Below are 24,916 nucleotides of genomic sequence, written 5' to 3' on the forward strand. Positions count from 1 at the left end.
TTACACAGTATTAATGAGGGATTTACAGTCTATGGCCAAGTGAGAAACAAATGAACAACTATTCCATTTTGAGAAGTCTGTCTTGTTTTGTAGCGGGACAGTGCACGTCATCTGGAGTGGCTGAAGACTGTGAAGGAGAGTCATGGATCAGTAGAACTGTCATCTCTCTCTTTAGCCTCATCCATCAATAATAAGGGAATTTACCTTATCAGTGCACAAAATGTCAAAAAGGTGAATAACAAAACATTTTCTCAGAAAACTCAGAGGGCTTTTGGTCCTGCAAAATAATTAATAACAATGTTTGTCTGTTTGTCAATCCAGCTGAGTCTTGCCACAGCCCTAAAACTCCAGATTCCAGAGGAGCATGATGATGGCCGACAGATGCGCAGCTATTCTCTTGAGGACTTGCGAGAACTGCAGAACAAACTCATGCTGATGTCTGGAAAAGGGGATCAAGGGCAAAATGAAGTTGATCACTTTGCAGAGGTATTATTTACATTTTTGTTTGTTTTGTTTTTTACAATACTCATAGGATGTTTATTTAGGTGTACTGCACCATTACTGGTTCCTCCAAATAAATGCATTTAATAACACTCAATTTACTTGGAAAATATCAATCAATCAATCAATCAACCTTTATTTATAAAGCTCTTTTCATGCACAGATGCAACACAAAGTGCTTTACAGAATTAAAAACAATTACACAATAAAAACAGAATAACAATTACAAAGAAAACCCCTCCCTCCCACCCTCCATACTAGACACGCACACACACACACACACACACATGCCCACACACGCACACACATGCACACGCACACAACAGGGAGACATGGCATGGCACTGAGGATCAAGGAAATGCCACCTTTGGGGCCGTCCACACTGGGAGGAGCCACAGGCCGTGCCATCGGGGGGACCAGCACCCAGGCCCCCCGACTCCGACAGACAGGTGGACCCCCACATCGAAGGGAGGACCCCCAGCCAGCCGGGCCAAAGGGACCCAAGGACAGCACCCCCACTAGCAGACCAGACACAGCTCCCAGTGTGGAGGACCCCCCTGAGGAAACACTGGCGTTAAAAGCTAAAGACTAAAAGCATAACATAGGACTAAGAGAATAAATAAAATAAAATAAATACAGTACCAAGAGTAAAATACGTAAGATTATAAATAAAATAGAATAGATAAAGTATCAGTGATAAATAAAACAAAATAAGAACAAGAAGAGTTTAAAAAATTAGTTAAAAGCCTGATTAAAAAGGTGTGTCTTTAATCTTCTTTTTAAAATAACAACAGTCTCTGCAGTCCTGAGGCTCTCCGGCAGGCTGTTCCACAGGTGGGGGCCATAGTGGCTAAATGCTGCCTCACCGTGGGTTTTTGTTCTGGGTTTTGGTATGGTTAAAAGGCCAGTGCCGGAGGACCTCGGGGTCCGTGAGAGTTGATATGGTAAAAGCAGATCAGATAAATAGTTGGGCGCAAGGCCGTTAAGACATTTAAAAACCAGCAAGAGAATCTTAAAATCGATCCTGAAGCGTACGGGGAGCCAATGCAGCGACTCTAAAACCGGTGTAATGTGCTCCCGCCCTCTGGTCCTTGTCAGCACGCGTGCGGCAGAGTTTTGTAATAATTGGAGATTTAAAATACTCTTTTTGGGAAGACCAGAGAGCAGGGCATTACAGTAATCTAAGCGACAAGAAATAAAAGCATGCATTAGCGCCTCCGTACTGGCCTGAGAGAGAAACGGGCGGACTCTGGCTATGTTCTTAAGGTGATAAAAACCTGTTTTTGTTATATTTTTGATATGTGAGATAAAATTCAGCTCAGAGTCAAAAATCACGCCCAGATTTTTTACTGATTGTGTTGGTTTAAAATCTTTTAGTTTTGGTAAAAGTTTCTCTCTCTGGCCTTCAGGACCTATAACTAAAACCTCAGTTTTGTCCTGGTTGAGCTGTAGGAAATTCTCTGCCATCCATGACTTGATATATCTTGTTTTATTGGATACAGATTCTCTGTTTGAGTTTCTAGGCATCTTCTATCAGTCTTTCCAAAATAAAATGCCTCCACCTTAAAAAGCTGTAACTGTAAATCGGCATCAGACAAACAACCAATCAGAATTCTTGATTTTCAGATTATTCCTGAAATCACTGTGCGAAGGGAAATATAATACAAAATGAAATTCAACCTCAAAAACTCCCAAGTCCCCTTTTTCTGTAATTTCACATTTTGTCTCCCACTGAAACTATGGTTAAAACTGTTAACATGGTCATTTTAATAAACAGAAAACACAGAAACAAATAGGTGACTTTCGTTTATGGTCACTGATTTCAGAGCAAATTAATTTGTCCCAAAATCCAATGAAGTTGCAATAAAACTGAGTGTAAAATTTAGCGACAACATGTCAATATCAGTGTTTTTCAGTTACTGGAAGGCTGGTGGAGAAAGTTATTTCATCCTGCTCTGTTTTTTTATCATGATAAAGTGGAAAAATTACAACATTTTTCAATGGAAATGACAATATTTGTGTTTCTTTTTCAGGTGTTTGACAGTGTTCAGAGACTAGCTGAAGCATTTATCGCCCTCCACACCGCCGGTAATCCCCTATTCAGACACTGGGAAGCTCAAATCAGCTGCAGCATCAGCAGTATAGAACCTAGTATTATGATGGACTTCAACCTGGGTGGTGTTCTCAGTGCTGTTATTGTGGAAGGTAGCGTAGAAGAACAGCTTCCTGAACTATGCAGGAAAATGGAGAAATGCCTGGAGTACTGGATGAATTTTGTGGACAAACAGAGATCCCAGTCTTACTATCTGAATTACTATACAGCTGAACAAATTGTCTACTTGTGTAGTAAACTGTCTCAACAAAATGTGACCAGTGTGGATGACCAAGTGCTCATGATGCTTTCCTTCATCAAGCCAGACTGCACAGCCTCTGACTTGAGGCATGTGTGGCATGCACTCCAGTATGAAATGCTCACAAAACCAGAAGAAAAAAATGACGACCTTGAGTTTCAGATGTTTGCAGGTGCTCCACTAAGTGAGCAGGTAGACTTGGACTTTACCAGCGAACTGGATCCTCTACGAGCTCTCGTAGAACAAGCTAGTGGGTTACAGAAATTTGATCTGATATGGAATGCTTACATGAAAGATATGAAGGGTTTTCTTCCACACATTCTTGATGTAAAAACTCTGGGAAGACTGTTGGAAATACTAGCAAACAAAGATGAGGAAAGTGAAGATGAGAGTGAAGAAGACATTTCCAAGCAGACCACAGGGAAGTACATACAGAGACAGCTACCTAATGGACTGGTTATCGGAAATCCAAACCTCATTGTTTGTCCACATGATGAGGTCCTGACATCTTGCATCTCAGTTTACATGAGCAGTGAAAATGAGGCACTTCCAACCTATGATGAAGTTCTTTTGTGCAGCCCCATGACACCATATGAACAGGTGGAACTTTTCCTCAGACGCTGTCTTAGCACAGGCTACAGAGGACAGAAGATTTACTCTCTGCTGTACGGGGATCTGCTTACTTATGACGTAAGCTCGAGAGTAGAGACCTTCTTTCAGCGAATGAAAATGCAGAGTAGAAAGGACTACAGTCTTGTCATCATCTGTAGCTCAGAAAGAGAACATGCCTACCTTCCCTCAGCATTCAGCCAGTACAAGCTGCACATGGTTCCTCAGGAGGTGCTGGCGAGGATTCAGAATTACCTGTACAGACACTATGCTGTTCCAGAAGACCAGAGTAGTGCTGCAGCTGCATTCAAAGATCGGCTGTGTGTTGGAGTTGTCTCCTCCAAGAGGGCTGGTGTCGGTACGTACTCATCTAAAGCTTTTTCCAGTTGTCAACTAGAGTGACTGTGATAATGTTGACAGGTGAATAATTGATGATGTTTTTTTTTTTTTTTTTTCAGGTAAATCCCTCTACATTAAAAGGTTGTATGAAAAACTGAAGTGCTCAACCAAAAAGCCCTCAGTGATGAAATGCATCCGCTTGATTGAACCTAATGTTGATGAGAGCGTCATTCTTCAGTCTCTTATAAACAGCCACAAGAAGAAAGAACTCACAATATTCCATTTTGACATCACATCGTCGGTAATGTTCAGTTTAAGTGAGACATTAATGCTTAGCTTTCAGTAACTTCACTTCAGGATAAAGTGTATCTCATTGCTTTTGTATGGTTAAACAGGTGCAGAAAGGCCTCCATGAGTTTCTGTTCAAACTGTTGATTCTGCGGTATCTAATGGACTCTGAGGGAAGAGTGTGGAAGTGCAATGACAAGCAGCTGTACCTGGTAGAGATTTTAGAACCAACTTCAAAGCTAACCAAAAATGCCTCACGGCAGGTAAGAGTCTGTATTTCGAACTAGGCACTCATTTTCAGCCAATTTCATTATATTCACTATGTTTTGTTTTTCATTGTTTTATTTATGTTTTGTTTAGGTGCAAAATAGCTGTTTCACAGATGTGTTCCCAAATATTTTCTGCCGACCACCTAAAGAAGTACTGATGCTAGAGACACAGAAGCAAGAAGATCCTACTATCGTTAACAATGAAGACCCACTCATGGATGATGTAGAATTCAGGAGTGCTGCCTTTCAACGGCCCTACCAGTATCTCAAACGGTTCCATAACCACATTGATCTGGATGTGTTTACATACAATGGTGTTGAAGGGTCACATGTGGAATGTCTTCAGATGCTTCTCATGCACTGTGGAATTATGGACCCATCATGGGCAGAACTAAGAAACTTTGCGTGGTTCCTAAACCTCCAGCTACAAAACTGTGAGACGTCTGTGTTTTGTGATGCCACATTTACTGGAGACACTCTAGCTGGATTCAAAACGTTTGTGGTGGACTTCATGATTCTTATGGCAAAGGACTTTGCCACTCCATCACTCAGCATCTCTGACCAGAGTCCTGGAAAGCTGCAGATGGACCTGACTGGTGTCAGTGATGAAGACTTAGCACCTTTTCTCATAAGGAAGAGGTGGGAAACAGAACCACATCCATACATCTTCTTTAATGACGACCATGTGTCCATGACCTTCATTGGTTTCCATCTTCGGCCTAATGAGCATGACTTCGTTGATGCTGTTGAACCCAACTCTGGGCGAGTGATCAAAAAGAATGTCATGACCCGAGCATTATATGAAGGCTTAAGGCTACAGAGAGTGCCTTTTAACATCGACTTTGATCAACTTCCAAGAGGTGAGAAAATAGAGCGAATCTGCAATGTTCTTGGTATCCAGTGGCCTCTTGACCCCGATGAAACATACGAGCTGACAACTGACAACATACTGAAGATGCTGGCGATCCATATGCGGTTCAGGTGTGGCATCCCTGTCATTATCATGGGAGAAACAGGGTGTGGTAAGACGAGACTCATCAAGTTTCTTTGTGAGTTGCGTAGAAGTGGAGTGTCCACTGAAAACTTGAAACTTGTGAAGGTGCATGGAGGGACAACATCAGATATGATTTACACCAAAGTCAGAGAAGCAGAGACAATAGCTTCTATCAACAAACAAGACTATGGGTTTGACTCTGTTCTCTTCTTTGATGAAGCCAACACCACTGAGGCCATCAGCAGTATCAAGGAAGTCCTCTGTGACAGGACGGTCAAAGGGGAAAGTTTAACACCCCACTGTGGATTGCAGATTATTGCTGCGTGCAACCCTTACCGCAAACATACAGATGAGATGATTCAGAGGCTAGAATCTGCTGGTCTTGGATACAGAGTTCGAGCTGAAGAGACAGATGAAAAGCTTGGATCTATCCCTCTCCGGCAGTTAGTGTACAGAGTTCAAGCCTTGCCACCAAGCATGATCCCACTGGTGTGGGACTTTGGACAGTTAAATGACCATACAGAGAGAATATACATTCAGCAGATTGTGCAAAGAGTGATGGAAAACAAAGCAATACATCAAAATTACATTAAGTTAATCACCGATGTCCTCTCAGGGTCACAAAAGTACATGAGAACAAGAAAAGATGAATGCAGCTTTGTCAGCCTCAGAGATGTGGAACGCTGCATGCAGGCTTTTGTTTGGTTCTTTGACAACCATGCCATGTTTTTTGAAGAACTTGAAGAATTTGAGAAAAATCAACAGGGTGAGAGAAAAGAAAGGCATCCCAGAGACCGTGAAGTCAGAGATCCGGTGATATGGTCTTTAGTCATGGCTGTAGGAGTGTGCTACCATGCTTGCCTTGAGAATAAGGACAAGTACAGGAAGAAAATATCTAAATTCCTCCCATACAGTCCAGCAAAGCTAACCCAGGAAATCTCACTAATGCAAGATTTGCTTCTGAGCGGTGTTCCTATGGGGGACACAATTGCAAGAAACAATGCCCTTAAAGAGAACGTTTTCATGATGGTTCTCTGCATTGAGCTAAGGATCCCTCTCTTTCTTGTTGGAAAACCTGGAAGTTCAAAATCTCTGTCTAAAACCCTAGTGGCAGATGCAATGCAAGGCCAGGCAGCTCATTCTGACCTTTACAAAAGGCTTAAACAGATCCATTTGGTCTCCTTCCAGTGTAGTCCTCACTCAACTCCAGAGGGCATCATTAATACATTCAAGCAGTGTGGACGCTTCCAAGAGGGGAAGAACCTGGATGAGTACATATCAGTTGTGGTCCTTGATGAGATTGGTTTGGCAGAAGACTCCCCAAAGATGCCACTGAAAACTCTTCATCCACTGCTAGAGGAAGGATGCATTGACGATGAGCCACTACCTCACAAAAAAGTTGGATTTATTGGCATCTCCAACTGGGCTTTAGACCCTGCAAAAATGAACAGAGGGATTTTTGTCTCTCGTGGTGACCCTGATCTGAAGGAACTCATTGAGAGTGCCAAAGGCATATGCTCATCTGATACAATGATTTTGGAGAAGGTCAGAGATTTCTTCCAGCCATTTGCAATAGGCTATATGAGAATCTGCCGCACACAAGGCAAAGGTTTTTTTGGCTTACGAGATTATTACAGCCTGATTAAGATGATTTTTGCTGTGGCCAAAGCTTCTCAGCGGAAACCCAATGCAGACGAAATCGTTAAGGCAGTGTTGAGGAATTTCAGTGGCAAAGATGATGTGGATGCAGTTGATGTCTTTACAGAAAGACTGCAGATTATACCCAATTTGGACACCATCAGCACCATTGAGTTTGTAAGAGACAATATTCAGGCAGTCGGACAGGAGGAAGAATGCCGGTACTTGCTGGTGCTGACAAAAAACTATGCTGCTCTTCAAATCCTGCAGCAAAGCTTCTTCTCAGAAAGTGGCCAACCAGAAATCATCTTTGGCTCCAGCTTCCCAAAGGACCAAGAGTACACTCAAATCTGCCGCAACATCAACAGAGTGAAGATCTGCATGGAGACAGGCCAAACTGTTGTCCTTTTGAACTTGCAGAACCTTTATGAAAGCCTGTACGATGCCCTGAATCAGTACTATGTCTGTTTGGGTGGCCAGAAGTATGTGGACCTTGGACTGGGAACCCATCGTGTCAAATGTAGGGTCCATCAGGATTTCCGCCTCATTGTCATTGAGGAAAGAGAGGTGGTCTACAAACAGTTCCCTATACCGCTCATCAACAGGCTGGAGAAGCACTACCTGGACATCCACACAGTTCTCAAGGCTGAGCAGAAGATAATGGTGAATGAGTTGGAGAAATGGGTTGGACTCTTTGTGTCTCTCAGTGGTCAGCCAGCAACAGTGACCCAGGCATACAAATACCAACCTGCAGATGTCTTCATTGGGTACCACTCTGACACATGTGCCTCAGTGGTTCTTCAAGTAATAGAAAATGACAAGAACCTCATGGAAGACTCAGATTCTGACAGGAGAATACTGGATGAGGCTAAACTCGTCCTCCTCAAATGCGCTACCCCAGACTCAGTGGTGCGCTTGGACTGCACAAGTCTTCCAAAAGTGGAGAGCGAACATCTGGCCAGAGTCTACTTTGAAGAACAGAATAACAACTGTTTAGCTGACTACATACTTGCTCACACAAGGCAGGAAGTCCACTGCAGCTCCTCATTCACAGAGGTAACTCTAAAGTTGTCATGGAAAAACAGTTTTACTTATGTCTTGTAGCTACAAATGTGTATTAATTGTAATTCTGAACAACAGGTGACAACATTTTCAAGACTTTTGACAGCATCTGACTTGGAACCGCTGGAGCACCTATTGCAAAATGTTGAACTTCTGTCACTTCAACAGTTTGACACAGAGCACTCCTTCCTGAAAAAGATCAGGTTTGTGTCAAGGGTGTTTCCTTATGTGTACTTTTGATTTTACTTTATGATACATGTCATGAAAAGATGCCATGCAATGTCTTTGCTATTTGTTACTCAGATTCTCAGCAGGTGTGATTGTAGTCCAAAGGTCTAATTAATTCATATATTTTTTTTGACTTCTTATTTGTTGTAGGAACTTCCTCACAGCTAAAAATGGAAACATTAATGGACCCCAGATCAAGATCCTCATCATTCAGTGTGATTTTGATGAAGGCTCCCAGAGTGCCAATCTCATTGCCTCTGCAAAGTAGGTTCAACTCTTCATCTCAAATAAGTATGAGTGTAATTTTATCATATTGACTTTTTACCGTTCATTTTTAGGTACTCATCCATAAATGAAATCAACAAGATTTCTCAGGAGAACACTGGTAGCAAAGTGTTTGTCTACTTCATCACTAGACTGCCAAGAATGGAAGGAGGCACTTCTTATGTTGGGTTTCATGGAGGTAAGGTTTACAACTGTTTAGTGAATTTACTTATTATTAACAGGGTTTGACATGACATGTTGACCTTCACAGGCCCTTGGAAATCTGTTCACATCGATGACCTCAGACGATCAAAAGATATCGTTTCAGACATCAAAGCTCTGCAAAACATGACAATCAGTCAAATGTTTGAAACAAAGATGAATCAGCCTGAAGGTAATTGATGAATAACTAATAGTACATGATGATTTTTGTAATGTAAAACTTGTCATTAAGAGTTTTGACAATGTTAAATTAACATAAATCTTTTATGCAGCAATGGAGGTGGATGACGAGTTATACATGCATAATGAGCAGGAAGAGGAAAATGTAAGTGAAACGAGATTTTCTTTGCTACATTTTTGGTGTTTTACAATATTCTACAATACTGTGGAAAAGTCTTAGGCTACCAATAGTTTTGTTATATTGGTGAGATTATAATGGCATCATAATGTATGCATGATATATGTATGTGTGACCGTTGTACTTTACATTTCTTGAACTCTTTTGGACTTCTTTTTTTTTTTTTTTTTTTTTTTTTGAGTGTTTGTTTATTTTGGTTGTGAAATAACAGTCAGTACAGCACAGGGTTCATTGATGTAACACCAATGTGATGGCAAAACAAAAGTAAATAATATAAAATACCCCTGAAAAAAACCCATCGATCTTTCAATGTGATATTTACTGCACTGACCATTTGGTGTTTTACATTTTCATTCACACGTCACGTTTCTTATTGTTTCATAGTGAACTGATTGTGGCCTGTGCAAACCATTTACTTTATATTTTTTAGTTCTAGATTTTAATACTGTGCACAGTATTTCCCTTGTTTTCTAGTAGTATCTTAAACAGACTGGGAAATTGATATTTTGCGTACTGTAACCCTCTTAAAACAGTATAGTTTAGGCAACTAAAGCATGTGAATCATATGATCCTTAACATCAGGGAAGTGTATTTTATTTTAAGTTACATGTCTTCCTGTTACAGGCCTTGGATAATGTTCTGGACACTACAGTGCTTGTGCGAAGCTGTGTGCAGAATGCAGTGGGCATGCTGAGAGACCAGGTGGAAAGTGGTTTCCGTGGCACTCGGAGGGTGGAGATCTTGTTGACTCTCCTTAACGACAATGATGAAGTTAAAGGTAGCAACACAAACATTCTTCAGCAGCTTTGTTTATCACAATAGTTGCAGTGCCCATGGATTTATCTGTCTTTTTCCAGGGGAATTTCTCCAAACTGTGAAGAAGCATCTTCATTCTTTGTTGGCCACTTGTGATGGAAACACCTTATCCATCAAAAATAACTGGGTCATGAAGGAGGCTTCCAACATTGATGCCTTGCAAGAAGGAGGTACCTTCAGGTGAGTGCTCCAGCTGAACCTTGGTGATTTATTTCAGTTTTTTAAAGCATACTTAAGTTTTTTTTCTGGTTCATGACAGGCAAACTTTATGGAAGCGTGTTCAGGCAGTGGTTGTCCCTGTCTTGGCTCAACTGGTCTCAGTCATCGACCGTGACCAAAACTTGGACATCTTACTTGATCCAGGCTGTAGAGACTCTGTTAAAAGGCTGTGGTTAGACATCTTTGGTAATGATAAGCTGCTGAAAATCCCACAGCAAACACTGGGTCGCAAGTAAGTGATAGCACTGTACCTTGTATAAACCAAACTCCTCAAAGTGAAATAATTTAAGGACCTACTGACGTTTTTAAGTATTTACTTTTTCCTATGTTTGTTTCTGTGTGTTTTTGTCACAGTTCTGAGACAACAACAATTCTTGTACAGAACCACATGCCCCAAAACATGAGCCTCGGCTGCAGCATGCCTTTCAGTTGGAGGATCAAGGACTACCTGGAGGAGCTCTGGGTTCTTGCACTTGAGCAAGAAGGTAATGGGCCTAATAGTACGTGACTATTCTGTGATGATACCATATGTTTTTAATGCATATGTAATAAAAATAATCCTATACACATACTCACAGGACAAACACAACATGAGTTTGAAGAGTTCTTTTGGAAGACGCCTCTTGGACGATACATTCTGAGAGCAGACCAGGAAATGCAGACAGAGTTTTTTCATCGCTACCTTCAGGATTTCATTTGCATGACAATGAATGTGACTTGTACAGAACACCTGCAGGTTTTTATACTTTGTTATTTGATGTCTTGTAATCTTCAATCACATCTGTGTGATGGTAAATTCATATGCTAATTCATGTACCTTGTTTTGCTAGCTTTTATCCGGGGCACTGAATTGCTGCGTCAGTGAGCTGAAAATAAAGCACAATGCCACAGATACAGTGACATCTCTCCCATGGGTCCATGCTGCATATCATGAGTTCAAGAATCGAATGCAGAACCTTTCCAGGATGATCTGCATTGAGCCTCAAGTGATTCAGGATCTTTTGAGGAATTCTAATGCCAGAGATGGGGTTGAATTGGTGAGTATAAGTGTAACTGTAATGGTTGTTTAATTAGGAATGCAAATAAAATGCCTTCTTTATTCAACTTGGTTTATTCTTTGCATGTTTATTTACAACAGGTTTTCAACTTTATTTGTCATTGACATTTGTTGTGTTTCCCCTGCCTTATAGGTACTTGATGTGTACACTGCTTTTGCATGTGTGGAGTACCTGGAGGCCAGAGTTCTAGACACAGACGCCCAAAGACAAGCCTGGCTCAGGCAGGTCAAAAAACTCCAGGTTCCTATTGAGCTGATCTGCTCTGAGGACAGTGTGAGACACTACGGACAGAGAAGCAAGGCGATTGTCTGCAGGGTCCAGTAAGACAAGCCAAAACTTTTCAGTCATCTCTTCAATAAACATATTTTAAGCTAATATTTGTGTACTATATATGGTGAATTCAGGAAGATTTGTATATTTTCTTTTTGTTAGAGCTGGATGGAATCGGATATTTTCACTCTCTCTGTTTGTGGAGCACATGCTGTTGGGCATTGAAGAAGTAGAGAAGAACCTAACACATCTAGTTTTAGAGCATACACGACGACTTGACCAGGTTGGTCTGGTTTATTTGTGCTGACATATTACTTTCGATTTCCTCTAAAATGTAATCTAACTGAAATATTTTTCCATTTTCAAAATACGTGACTAACTCTTCAAGATTCTGGAGAAAAACTCAGACCTGAAAACTCAGCAGTCATTTGAGGCTGTGATTCTTTTACTCAAAGACTGCAAAGACGGAGCAGTTGATCGCATCTTCAGGTAAGACAGAACTGTCTTTTGCTCAATATCACCATCTCCCTATAATTTTTTACCATTACATACCTTCACATATTTCCTTTTTAATCTGCCAGGTTTGGATCTCTGTGCCCAGTGTGTATGACAGACGCTCATGATCCACTCTGTCTGCCATGTCAACACATCTACTGTGTGAACTGCATCAGACAATGGCTGGTCCCAGGTCAGATGTACTGTCCACTCTGCATGCAGCCAGTTGGTGAAGATTTCCCCATTGTCCCCTCAGAGGCCGTAAGGTTGGTAACTGCATGTTGATCAAATGAAAGGAGCAGATTTTTCAAATGAATTCAAACATCATGCCGTTGAACCACTGTCACTCTTGATTTTTAGGATTCTGATCAACCAGCATGCTCAGTTCAGGAAGCGATGTAATGCTTTCTTTGTAGACTTGGTGTCTACTGTGTGCTTCAAGGATAACTCTCCTCCCTGTCCAGCTGTCATCCTTCATTTGCTGTCATTCCTCATGGTTGAGGCAAACCCAGTACCCATTCTCAGAGGTGGGATGCTCTTTTCTACATGGTCATTCTTATGTACAAATTTGTTGGTACCCTTCCATAAAACAGAAAAAGCTTAATGCTAATGTAACATCCCAAAAAGCTACAGTTTAAGATGTTACTCCAACGATGCATTTTAGTATATTTCAGATAAGCTTTTTTGTATTATTATTATTTTATTTATTTTTTTGGTCAACAATGAAGTAGTCTTTCATCCTCTTCCATGGAGCCTATTTTTGTCTAAATGGCGACAGATTTCCATGTCTGGACAGGTTGGCTACAGTCCTATGGATCTTTAACACTGAAGTCACAGGAGCATCCAGCTGCTTAGAGATGGTCTCATAGCTGTTACCTTTTTTAGGATGGCTATCTACAACTGTCTTTCTGAGCTCATCCCACATCTTCCTTGTTTTTTTTCTCTGGTCCAGTGTGCTGCACACAATATCAAACTAAACAGTAGCATGTTTTTACCTTTTAAATAAGCTGATTTGCTGATAAAAAGGTTGAGGATGCCTATTAAACTATATAACATGATTAGATTGTAATGATTTCTAATCTTTTTAGGGGTATCAGGAAATCTGTCCAAGCTGTTTTATTTGATGTCTTAAAGATAAACAAAAATTGATTTATTTTCACAATTTTACACAATCATATATGATAGGCATACAGGGATACAACAGACAATTGGACTTTGTTTAATCACTTTTCAGGAGAAATAAAGCATTGTTTCCAAGAACTGTAAGGGTACCAACAAATTTGTCCATTTCTGTATGTGTAAATATTCTCTTTTACATCATTTAATATGTAATTAATTTAATAAATGTAATATTTTTTTTCCAGTTAATCGACAAGTTCTTACAAAGATACTCTCTCCATTTGATGACTCTGTGGATAAAAACCCAGTGGTTCGCTCAGTAGTGCTGAAACTCCTGCTAAAGTACAGGTGAGGTGAAAAGACAATGTGTTGCATATGGAATACTAGTGCCTTCTTGTTTCTAATCTGTGTGAAAACTGCACTGTTTTTGAAGCTTCGATGAGGTTAAAGGTTACCTGCAACAGTATCTGATGGCAGTAGAGCGGAACAACATCTTGGAGGAAACAGACAAAACTGAACTCTACTCACTGTACATTAACTGCCTGGAGGTATGCATATTTTCAGATTGTACCACATATTTCCTTAAAATAAAGTATTAAAACTCTAAGTAAAATGAAATTAAAATACACCAATCATGTGTGTTAGCAGTGGCTTATATTTTACCTTTTTGTGGCTTTAGGATTCCATGTTCGAGAGGTTGCAGTTCAGATCCCCTGCAGACCAGCAAGTGTGTCTGCAGAATGAAAGTGACTTCCTGACTGAGTACCTACAAACAGATGATCAGTCTCCTGAAACAGCCACAGTAGAGTACCTGCAGCAGGTGGCCAGAGTGCGGATGGATTTGGATATGGCAGCCGGCCTACTCACTGAAAAACTGACAGCCACAGGTGAGTAGTAATGATATATTGTACTGTGTTTTTGCATATATTAGTGTTGTGTCAACAGATAAGTTAGGTATACAGAAGCATACACTTAAAGACATATAATAGGATATTGTGGAGCAGAAAAAGGCCAATGGTGATAAACTGACTTCACCCACTGAACACTGACCTTTTACTGTGGTAGTAACAAGATTGTTGTTGAACTCCAAATTATTAAGCAAGAAATCTGGAGCTGAACATCAAACTAGCCATAAAATCAATGATATAGGAATTATTTTTATTTTTGGGCTAGTGTTTTCCTTGAAAGTCAGCTGTTAAACAATCAGACTAAAGTTAAAATGTCAGCTACAGATAAGTATTTATTTTCCATCCTTCAGAATTTCTTCACTTTGTTAATGTGAAATTTCTACTCTCATTCCAGAAGCTCAGGAACAGGGTCCAAATGGAACTACAGCTTTCCTGAAGAGTGTATTAAACTTGTGTCGGCACAGTGGCAATGACTGGTATCGAGTTTATTTGCTCCGTAAGATTAGCAGCCAACATGGAGTTGAGTTTGTCCTGAAGCTCCTCAAAGTTGATCACATGAGATGGATATTCCCTGAAGAAGTTCTGCAGCAGGTTCACTCATCCACTCTGTATTAGTGTTCAAAAGAAGTCAAGGCCATTTTTAAGTGCAACATAAGGTGTAATGGAATATTATTTACATTATCCCACCCAGGTTGAAGAGGCCACCCCGATTGACCAGTTTCTGGCATGTGGTGAAGACTACAAAATGATCAGAAATGCTGTTGCAAAAGGAGTTGTAGAAGGCAAAGTGGAAGGACTGGATGAGACTTGTGCGGTAATATTATTTAAGTTTTTTGTGGATAAAAAACTAATATACCCTATATATACGTATTTAAAAGAGTATTTTTATTTCGTGTACTGTTTTTGAGTTATGCTGGGCATTTCCACGCTGACCATATTAGCATGTTTCGTTATATATTATTTTAGTTTTTAGTGGATAGCGTTGCTTTTGTAAGCATGCTTTCACCAATGTCATGCTATAATTTGTCATATGTATATTATATAAAATTATATAACTTCTAAATATATTATATAATTTGTTTTTCTTCACAGGCGTGCAAATGTTCACCTCAGCAGGCAACAGTTTATCTCCTGTTATCACTGTACAGAGAAGTCACAACTTTGTACAGAGAAGCCAATCCAAACTTCCATCCCAAGCCTGAAGTAGGTCCTTATGTCAGCCGAGGCAAAATCATCTTTCATGGTTTTATTTTTATGTCATTGTAACATATATAGCACTAAGAAGTATTTGTTTTCTAAATTCAAATGAAGAAATGGCCTAAAATACCCACTAAAATGTTATAGCATTCATTTGTCAGTGCATTTTGTTTTCTCTGCACATGCAGCAGTTGCAAGATTGGGTGGCTTACATCCAGAACTCCCGGTTCCTCACCACCCCTGAGGCAAAGACTTTTGCCCAGGCTATGGTGACCAACAAACTGGGGCCTTTGACCATTCATCCAGCTGTTTCTGGGGATCAGTGTGCGTTAGTGGAGCTAACGCTGCACCTGGCTGCTGTGTTGCTCTTTGAGAACCAGGGGATCTTGGGGCCTCTGCAGCAGCTGGCAGTGACACCAGCCAATATGCAGGTATGAACACTGTCACCAACTGTCAGTGTTGATAGTTGGAAGTGTACTATTTGAAATAAATGATGTATTTTCCATTGGTACAGGCGGCCTTCTTACCCACAATGCCAGAGGACATGGTGGCAGTGGCTCAACAAGCCCTGGGGCCTTTACAGTGGTATTGTACGTCATAGAAAAGAATATATCCCTATAACTTGAAAAATTTAGCTTTGGGTGATTACATTACAATTTCCTTCAATTTTTATTTTCTCTTATCATAGCTTGTCCAAATGGTCACCCTGTTACCATTGGAGAGGTAAGTTATGTACATTTTGATTAACTTTTCCATATGTAAATTTTCAGATATATGACTTCTCTGTTGTTTCACTAGTGTGGCCAGCCCATGCAAAAAAGTCGCTGTGTGGACTGTGGTGCTGAGATTGGAGGAAACAATCACATAGCTGTACCTGGATTTCGCGTTGTTCCTTTACAGTGAGTGACTTTTAGATCAGTAATTCAGGAAGAAAATTGATTAGTTTTTTGGTGTATTTACTTGCCTGTTGTCGTCTGATAGGGGTGACCGTACTCAGACGGGCCACATCCTGGGTGACCCCAGTCGCAGGGACAATCCGGACATGCTGGACACGAAGAGCATTTCCCCAGTTCCCTTCATCATAGTCCGCATGCTCACCCACATGGCCATGCTGCTCGGTGTCTGCAGCCAAACACAGGTAGCTTCACCTACACAGATTAAGAACATGTCACCCTGTTAAATAAACCTGAGAGTAAGGATCTTATGAAATGGAAAAAAAAACAGCGAGCGTATGTTTTGCATAAATCCACTCTGGGGATGTGAAATCTTCACTTCTGGTCATTTACCTACTTCTTTCTACTTTCAGCAACTCTCTGCCATCATCAAGCCTCCGGTCGCTGACCCTGTAGCTTTTCTTCTCGCTCACCTGCGAAAGGATCAAACACATCTGATCAGATCTCTGGGCAAAGGGGCAGATGACACAGTCAGCACTGTTCACCTGCTCATCAGCAGCTTCATGGAACCACAACAGCAACAAATATGTACGGAACAACCAACTATACACCTAAACCTACTTATAAATCTCTCTAAAAGTAAAAAGTGATGTTTGAATGTAAAAGTCAGAACTAAAGTAATCAGATCATCACTGTGGTCAGCAAGACAGATCAAGAAATATGAGGAAAGTGTGCTCTCTAGTGGTCAGAAGAGGTGCTGCATTTTGTAAAATTGTTCAAAAGATGTTTAGTTTTGTTGAGAAGTTTTAAGTCATTTAAGTTAGTATCAGGATAGAATTTGACAGTGTCATTTTGTGTGTTCAAATTCATTACTCATAATCTCTCATTTTGTTTTGTTTGGTATGTTTGGGTCATCTTGAACCACTGAATGCATTTGGTGTTTCCTTTTAGTGTCCAGTCCTCAAGACAATCTACTGTCCACCAAAGAGGCCAGAAATAAATGGGAGGCTGACATGAGCAACATCATTACACCTCAGCTAAAGGTAAAACTCCTTTATTCAGCCTTAATTATTAAAGAGATCATAATTATTAAAGAGATTGTGTTCATCATCTACATCTCTTGCATTTTTTTCTCCTGTCATTGACAGTGTTTAGACAGACAGCTGAAGGAAATGAACACGTTCATGCGGGCAGACTCTCGCATTTCTGCCAGCCCGATCATGAAGCTCATGTTTGGTGATCCTCAGCTCTTCCTAGCTTCTGTTCCTCGGAACTCTCTAATCCATGGTTCTACTGTCTGGAGCTGCAGGGAGAAAGTGTCTCTTATGAGCCTCACCCACATTGTAGAACAGAATGATGGCAGAGACAGTTTACCTGTACTATGGAGATTTCTACACAGGGTAAGAACGCAGTAAAAAGATGGATAGATGGGTAGGTAGGTAGGTAGGTAAATAGGTAGGTCTTAAAACGTATGGAATTTTTAAATGCTGTTTTCCAGACCTCAAAAAGTCTGGAATTTTATGTGAAATCACTACGGAAAAAAAGTTTCTCTCATAGTCAAATTTTAGAGTATGCTCAAAGGCACAAAATCTTAAAAGATAATAAATACAGTACATGAGGAAATCATTTAAGAAGACTTGATATGATTTTGGTAACCGTTCAGTACTGGAATGATTCTAGTGAAACTTTTGTGATTTTCATGTGTTTTGAAAATGTTTCTATCAGTAAAACATAATTTACGGCGAATTATGCATTCATTCATTCATATATTTATTAAGATGAGGGTTTCTACTGCACATAACAGGTACAGTCTCCACCAAAAAAGTAAGCACACAAGTATAAAAGTACATAAAGTCAAGGTCTTGGGGAAAAAAATAGCAGTTTTGAAAAAGTCTGGAATTTTTATTTGGATAAAGAGCAAGCACTCGATAGATAGATAGATAGATAGATAGATAGATAGATAGATAGATAGATAGATAGATATGAATGAAAGGCCTGTACCTGAAGTAGTCAGACTGATTGTTCTCTTTTTATTACACTATGCATGAAGATTAAATGATACTTATTCAGATTTTTAATATTTGTATCAGGAGGTGGAGCTTCGATTGGTGAAAAACCTTCCTGACATCCTCACACTCCAAAGAGATCTGGTCAAGAAGTTTCAAAACATCACTGAGCTGACTTGTGGCACCATCGCTGCATTCCTCCACAGTCAGAAAGCAGGTACTGAGGGTTCTCAACTTTTCCATGAGATGTGTTCCACGCATTTCCTAATTGCTACTTTCTCAGAAATGTCAAAGTAAAATAGCTGGGGACATAATGTTTTAAGATTCGTCTGCCAAGGAATGAGTTGTGCTAACTTGGAAACAGACAATAATTGAACGTTATGAAAAGAGGTGAAATATCTTCAACATGTGAAAGCTTCTGATTGGAAGAAAAACATTGTAATCTGCAAAAGTTTCTTCAAACATATTGTACATCTTGTTAACATCTGGCTTTACTTCTCTTGTGCAGTTTCACTCAGAGCCTGGTATGAGAAACATATCAAAATCTTTCTGATGACCTGGAATCAGCTCAGAGTGTCTTTGGCAACCAATGGTAAATTCAGACACTGACTGACTGTGTTTCACACTGATACGCAACCACTTGTCTTTGCAAGTCCAACATTATGAGTTGAAATGTCTTTCAGGTGAGATTAAGATCCCAGCTGAGCTCTGTGAGAAAGACTTAGACCTCAGCAGTGACTTTAAGGTGCTCTTACCACGTCGTCAAGGCCCAGGCCTCTGCTCCACAGCCCTGGTCAGCTACCTCATTGCTCTGCACAACGACATGATTTACTGTGTGGATAAACACACTGGAGAGGAGACCAGGTGGGGGCGCTCATGCCACATTTTTAATTTGACTGCAAGCACACAGGCTTGTGGAGTAGTATAGGACTAACCCTCTGAGTGCATACTGATAGGGTTTCTTAGATTGGCAGAGAACTTCTTAACAGAATAACTAAATACAAGTGATAAAAAAAAAGCCTCCAGCTGACTGGATTGTTAATTTTTCACCCAGCTACAAAGTGAGCCCTGCTGATCTGACTGATCTCCATGTGATCCGGTATGAGCTGGAGAGAGATCTGATGCCCCTGGTTCTGTCCAACACCCAGTACAGCATCGAGAAAGGACAGGAAACACTTCATGAATATGACCTGCCTAAAATCCAGCAGCAGATCCTTTCCCGTTTCCTACTGGGCAAACCTCTCATCACTCTAAATGTGAGCAAATAGAAACAGCACAGTGACTTCAGCTGAATAAATACATGTAGATTTTGTTAATTATGGTGATGGTGATGTTTCTGTTAAATTACAACAGGGTATTCCAACGCTTGTGAACAGGCATGACCGCAACTACGAGATCATATTTAAGGATGTAAAGGCAAAGGTCAATCAAGTAAGTTGTAATATCACACACTTTTTAGCTGCAGGGAGAATCCATCAGGTTAACATGTTGTTGTTTGTAACCTCATGACCTCTCATGACCTGCATCTGTGTGCCGACAGGAGCCTCTCCAGACTCTCACCCTGTTTGCCGTGTCTGCGGAGCTTCACTCCTACAGCGAGGTGTGTGAGGCCTTGTCCACAGTGGAACTGGCACTCGGCTTTGTCGCCATGACCGGGGGAGAGTCTCATATGCAGCTGTCCTGCTACCTGGAGGAGGTGCTGCAGATGGGAACCCAGATGGCTCCACACATCCTCAAGGTCAGTTTATCAGAGACAGTGCTCATTGTGCATGTCCTCTCCCTTCCACACAACAGCTGAGAGGAGAGGAGAGGAGATTAGTTACTTTGTATGATTTACCAAATATGCTGTTGGAGTGCATGAAGAGATACAAGATCATCATCTTCTGTTATCTCTGGATTAAGTGTTGACATTTAGTACATTTTAAGCCGTGGACATAACTGTAATCTGTTGCTGCTATTATTTTCCTGGGTTTGTCATCTGACACTTTTTGTTCCCGTTACATTGCCTACAGGCCCTGAGCATGTGTTGTCTAAAGCATTGTGTGGCACTGTGGCAGCTGCTGGCTTCACTCAAATCAGAAAATATACTGAGGCTCAAGAGGGTAAGGCGTTAATTAACGTATAATGCTAGAAATAAACAGATACAGAAAGGTAGATGTCAGAATGAGAGATCCAGTGGCCATGACTTACTGTTACTGATTCCTTGTGTTGAATAGGATCCATTTGTGGAAGTCTCAGAGGAGTACAAGCAGGTCCTGGGTGTGGACGAGCAGAGGCTGCTGACTGGTTTCTTTTCTAAGAACAGTGCCGACACTTTCCTGTTGGAGATGCATGAGTTCCTGGTCCTGGTGCTTAAAAAGCCAAATGCATCTGACACCTACAAACCCAACTGGAGGTAAAACCAAAGCCCTTTTAGTGCGTAGTTTGAACTTAAATTAAATGTTAGTTAACAGTCTGTTGATTGAATAGAGAAGTGAAATCCTGCTTATTCTGGTTGTGCTATTTATTCAGAAACAATGAAGGGTGAGGGACAAGTAATACTATGATCTTGTTTGAATTATGGCTTACAAGGGCTGTTCAATAAGTTCATGGCCTCACCCAGAACAGAACAACACAGACTGATAATTTATATTTTATTTTTCAACATAATCTCCATTTACAGCAATGCACTTGGTCCATCGATGTTCAAGCATCACTATCCCATCACCATTGACACAGACCAATACATTTGATTTTTACTCAGTATTTCTGGGTGAGGCCATGAACTTATTGAACAGCCCTCGTATTTTACACATTTGATAGATGTGTTCACAAGGAAATGCAGGTCAGGTTTGTTGCACAACTATTGAACTGTGAAAACACATTAAGAGTAAAACTACACATCCAAAAGTAGCAGATGTAACATCATTGTAACTGTCTCTCTCCGCAGTCTGAATCAGACCGTTGGGATTTTCTTTTTTCGTAGTTTTTTTCTGTAGTCATTTTCATTTCTTTTACTACTTTTTGTCTCTTCTCTCTCGAAGAATGAGGAGAAACAAGCTGAGGTAGTGGCCGTTCTGGTGTTATCCACAGTTTTCAGATACATTCCTCTTTTTATTCCTATTTATACACATCAGTAATGACCTTTGACCTGGTGCAATGATTATTTACTGAGTTCCAGTTACGCTTTATCTGTCAAGAATGAATGAAACACATTGTCTTAATATGAGAGGTTAAAATAATTTTTTACAACTTTATGGGCAACAGTGTAGATGTAGATGTCTCTTTACTGTCTTTACCACTAACTGACTTTCTTGTCTCATAAAATTATCTTGGAAAGGACAAACACATACTGTATCTGCACACTTGAAACTGAAATTTTTTTTTTTTTCTCTCATCATTGACCACTGTCCATATTTTTTCTAAAGTTAGACCCCATGGGTTACACCTGATGGAGCTGGACTTTACCTCTTTATTGTGTCAAAAGCACACCTAAATAGTGAGCTTTCAGCACTAAAGGACAATACATACTGACATTTTATATTTAGTAACACAACATACAACCTTCAGAAATGTTAACTGTTCTATCAATTTCTGTTCAGATGTACTTACCAGATTTTAAAAAACACTAAAGTATGAATGTTATGATGAGGTATCCTGGTTGGGACAAAAAAAAGTTTTGACACACTGTGCATTTGTGATATATTGCATAAAGAATCACTCTGAAGTCATTGAACTCAAGTATTGTTCCATTTTCTAAACCCACACACTCCCTTTTGCATGTGCACTGTTCCGTCAAGGTCAAACTGGATGTTTCAGCAATAATGAAACTCATCCAGGAGAGGACATGTTGAAACGGTCAAGAATTTAGATTAGTTTTTTTTCTGTTAATAAAAAAAAAAAATTGCATTTGTTTACATCTGTCTGACGCAGCCACACCTTCTGAAACACAAAAAAGAATATTTCATGATAATATGTGAGATTTATTCAAATTTTAAGGGTATCTGAAAACATTTTCCCACTACTCTATGTCTAAGTACAAGGTTCTGATGCAACTTTATTTCACTTTACTTTCTGTATTCTACTCTTTAGACCAGGGGTGACATGATGAAACCTTTACATCTACAAACAATCCTTAAAAAAATGTGAATAACATGAACAACCATAAAAGAAAAATTAAAATTTTTGAAGAAAAACAAGTGTAATTTTAACAATATTTTGCCTAATTTGCATCATTTACACAAGTGCATTACAACTTCCAGATCACAGTGGATCTACAAATACACATTAAAATGACACTTCTCTTAATACATTTCAGGTCATTTGCATTGTTTGCGAAAAGACAGTTTGTAAATGTCAACATTTTTGTGTAGGTAATGTAGCTTTTTTTAACAGGAAACCAAAGAGAGGAATTTGGAGTTGTCATCATTTATAGTTATTATGACTGTATTTTACTGGTCCGAGCCACTTGCGATTGATTTGGGCTGAGTGTGGAACCTGAACTAAAACGATTGTTAATATGTTCAGTGTAATTTTTGCCTTTCACAAATTCATCCTGCGGGCTGCATTGGACCAACGTTATAATAGTTTTGGATTTTTCAGTATAGTTTAGTTTTATTTAGTTTTGTCTGTTTTTTTCTCTAATTCAGTTAGTTTTAATTAGTTTTTAGAGCAGGTTTGCTAGTTTTTATTAGTTTTCGTTATTTTTTCAATGCTTAGTTTTAGTTTAGTTTTAGTTTTTTTGTATCTGTTCTCTTCTTCGCCGTCGGATTCAAATAAATCCCAGACAGGACTCTACTGCTTTCTCCCAACTTTAGTCTCCATGTTTCCAGGTAGAGTGGGGACCAGAAGACAATTCTAAACGACAAGTGACGAGAAGTGACGGACCGTAAAATATCATATGGTGCTGTCAGCTAAAATTGCTTGAGGGAAATAAATCGATTTCATATCAATCCGATTTAGGCAAAGACGAAAACGAAGGGAATTTTGTCCATAGTTTTGTATAAGTTTTAGTTAGTTTTGTAAGCACACAATACAGTTTCAGTTAGTTATTGTGTTTTTCTTTTGATTATAGTTTTGATTTATTTCAGTTAAAGAAAATGTTTTTACAATTCTAGTTTTCGTTATTTTGTTAGATTTCGTTAACGATAATAACCTTGCAGTGGTTTAGACCAACGTGTTTTGGTTAGTGGCCTTCATCAGGGTCATTGGGAAATACATAAGTAGACTGGATTTGAAACATGAAAAAAAATTAATCTACGAGGAAACATCTGATCCTTTCCATCCACACACTGATTGATTAGAAGGGTATTTGAAATGACTGACATAAACTCACAGTTGTCATATGTATTTATTTGTGTCGTTGCAGCCTTAAAGTAACAATGATGTGTTACATGGAGCGTAAAGACTTGGACATGCCCCCTGATGTGGAGGAGCTCTTCCCTGATGAGATCCTCCTGTCCCAGGTTGTCGAAGCCTGGAAATTCATTGTCACCTTCAAGCAGGAGCGCCCTCAGAGACAATAAGTCTATAAAAAGTTTACAATCACAACGAATCAGTGTTATCGAACACTTCAAGGATCTGTTCTTGTTTTATATTTCATAGTTCAGTAGTGTTTCTTTCTATTTGCACTGTATTCATATTATGAAGATGTCTGTCTCAGAGAGGCAGAAGTAGATTGAACTGAACTCAGGTACAAAATATAGAAAAACTCTGGGGACGTCAAAGTAAACTGACCTTAATCACAACGCTCTGTTCAAGTACAGGTTTTTGTCATTGCTATTGTTTTCCATCACTAAAATCAAAATTATACCATGTGTCATTGTGGAAATCAAACGTCTCATTATACTCTGTTTTATTTCACATTCCAACATTTTAGACCCCCCCCCCATTTTTTTCCAGTTAATGTCATGTAACTTCTACACATAAACATAATAAAATACCCATACAGCTGGTATAAAATGCTGCTGTTCTGCCAATAAAACTCGCACTATGTTAATCTTTTTTTCTTTGTTCATATGTGTCTTTTTTTTTTTTTTTTTTTTTTTAAGATAATCTAATTACCTCCACCAAGGAGGTTATGTTTTTGCCAGGGTTTGTTTGTCTGTCTGTTTGTCTGTCTGTTAGTGTGCAACATAACTCAAAAAGTTATGGACAGATTTTGATGAAATTTTCAGGGTTTGTTGGAAATGGGATAAGGAAGAAATGATTAACTTTTGGGGGTGATCCGGAAGAAATCCTGGATTCTGGATCACTTTGAAATTTTCGTTAACATTGTGGTAAATGGGGCCAAAATTTTCGTTTCCCAATATCTCGCTTAATTATTGACCAAAACTCATGAAATTTAACTCAGGAATTGACAATGGGGTCCTCTATCACATTTCAAAGGCTGATCCGGATCTGATCCAGAAGGCGGATTTTATTTTAAAAAATAAATGTAGGATTTGTATCACCGGTTATGTGGGAATTTTTGTGCTTGGCGGAGGTCTGCGCTCTCCGAGTGCTTTTCTAGTTATAATTAAAATACTTATAAAACTGAAGTTATCTTAATTGGGCAGATCATTTAATTAATCATATTTTGTTTGAGTAATTTCCACAGTCACACACATATACACTGTCATACAATAAAGGTGACGGGTTAATTAAGAAGGAAATGTTAGAATAGTTTACATGATAAAGCAGGATTATACTTTTTATGTGTTACTTTCCCAATGTACATGTTTGGCTATTTTATAAGACATTGGTTTTTATGTGGAAAACCTACACTACAAACAAAAAGTTAAGGATATTTTTAATTTTTGGGCTATTTTTTTCAGTTGGATTCTTGCACAGCG

General features: G+C 39.5%; 1 protein-coding gene and 1 long non-coding RNA gene across 3 annotated transcripts in view; one reads left to right on the plus strand and one right to left on the minus strand.

Annotated features, from left to right (window-relative positions):
- The window catches only part of LOC115424152 (E3 ubiquitin-protein ligase rnf213-alpha-like), a 37,023-nt gene extending 13,269 nt beyond the window's left edge, over positions 1-23,754 (plus strand). Inside the window, exons 23-67 of one of the 2 annotated variants that reach the window (XM_030141255.1) lie at positions 94-231; positions 322-486; positions 2,535-3,819; positions 3,920-4,101; positions 4,196-4,351; positions 4,449-8,045; positions 8,130-8,254; positions 8,430-8,543; positions 8,618-8,742; positions 8,815-8,937; positions 9,038-9,090; positions 9,748-9,901; positions 9,981-10,119; positions 10,199-10,390; positions 10,513-10,643; positions 10,737-10,894; positions 10,989-11,195; positions 11,349-11,536; positions 11,649-11,769; positions 11,875-11,975; positions 12,068-12,247; positions 12,342-12,508; positions 13,346-13,448; positions 13,534-13,648; positions 13,780-13,987; positions 14,403-14,599; positions 14,700-14,822; positions 15,101-15,211; positions 15,394-15,636; positions 15,720-15,795; positions 15,894-15,928; positions 16,004-16,104; positions 16,187-16,343; positions 16,512-16,686; positions 17,050-17,141; positions 17,247-17,498; positions 18,189-18,321; positions 18,613-18,696; positions 18,788-18,968; positions 19,159-19,360; positions 19,458-19,535; positions 19,645-19,842; positions 20,117-20,206; positions 20,321-20,499; positions 23,452-23,754. In XM_030141255.1, coding sequence (XP_029997115.1) covers positions 94-231; positions 322-486; positions 2,535-3,819; positions 3,920-4,101; positions 4,196-4,351; positions 4,449-8,045; positions 8,130-8,254; positions 8,430-8,543; positions 8,618-8,742; positions 8,815-8,937; positions 9,038-9,090; positions 9,748-9,901; positions 9,981-10,119; positions 10,199-10,390; positions 10,513-10,643; positions 10,737-10,894; positions 10,989-11,195; positions 11,349-11,536; positions 11,649-11,769; positions 11,875-11,975; positions 12,068-12,247; positions 12,342-12,508; positions 13,346-13,448; positions 13,534-13,648; positions 13,780-13,987; positions 14,403-14,599; positions 14,700-14,822; positions 15,101-15,211; positions 15,394-15,636; positions 15,720-15,795; positions 15,894-15,928; positions 16,004-16,104; positions 16,187-16,343; positions 16,512-16,686; positions 17,050-17,141; positions 17,247-17,498; positions 18,189-18,321; positions 18,613-18,696; positions 18,788-18,968; positions 19,159-19,360; positions 19,458-19,535; positions 19,645-19,842; positions 20,117-20,206; positions 20,321-20,499; positions 23,452-23,608 — 11,091 coding nt within the window. In that variant the 3' untranslated portion in view covers positions 23,609-23,754. The remainder of the gene's footprint in view (positions 1-93; positions 232-321; positions 487-2,534; positions 3,820-3,919; positions 4,102-4,195; positions 4,352-4,448; positions 8,046-8,129; positions 8,255-8,429; positions 8,544-8,617; positions 8,743-8,814; positions 8,938-9,037; positions 9,091-9,747; positions 9,902-9,980; positions 10,120-10,198; positions 10,391-10,512; positions 10,644-10,736; positions 10,895-10,988; positions 11,196-11,348; positions 11,537-11,648; positions 11,770-11,874; positions 11,976-12,067; positions 12,248-12,341; positions 12,509-13,345; positions 13,449-13,533; positions 13,649-13,779; positions 13,988-14,402; positions 14,600-14,699; positions 14,823-15,100; positions 15,212-15,393; positions 15,637-15,719; positions 15,796-15,893; positions 15,929-16,003; positions 16,105-16,186; positions 16,344-16,511; positions 16,687-17,049; positions 17,142-17,246; positions 17,499-18,188; positions 18,322-18,612; positions 18,697-18,787; positions 18,969-19,158; positions 19,361-19,457; positions 19,536-19,644; positions 19,843-20,116; positions 20,207-20,320; positions 20,500-23,451) is intronic. The other variant, XM_030141256.1, reaches the window with a different exon arrangement.
- Positions 1,860-23,123, minus strand: LOC115424153 (uncharacterized). The gene is made up of 3 exons (XR_003936056.1): positions 23,113-23,123; positions 16,720-16,729; positions 1,860-1,974 (listed from the first exon to the last, which is right to left on the minus strand). It is a non-coding gene; the product is annotated as an uncharacterized LOC115424153 (long non-coding RNA).
- Positions 23,755-24,916: the final 1,162 nt, after the last annotated feature.

This window comes from Sphaeramia orbicularis, chromosome 8 (genome assembly GCF_902148855.1).
Source record: "Sphaeramia orbicularis chromosome 8, fSphaOr1.1, whole genome shotgun sequence".
NCBI classification, from domain to species: domain Eukaryota; kingdom Metazoa; phylum Chordata; class Actinopteri; order Kurtiformes; family Apogonidae; genus Sphaeramia; species Sphaeramia orbicularis.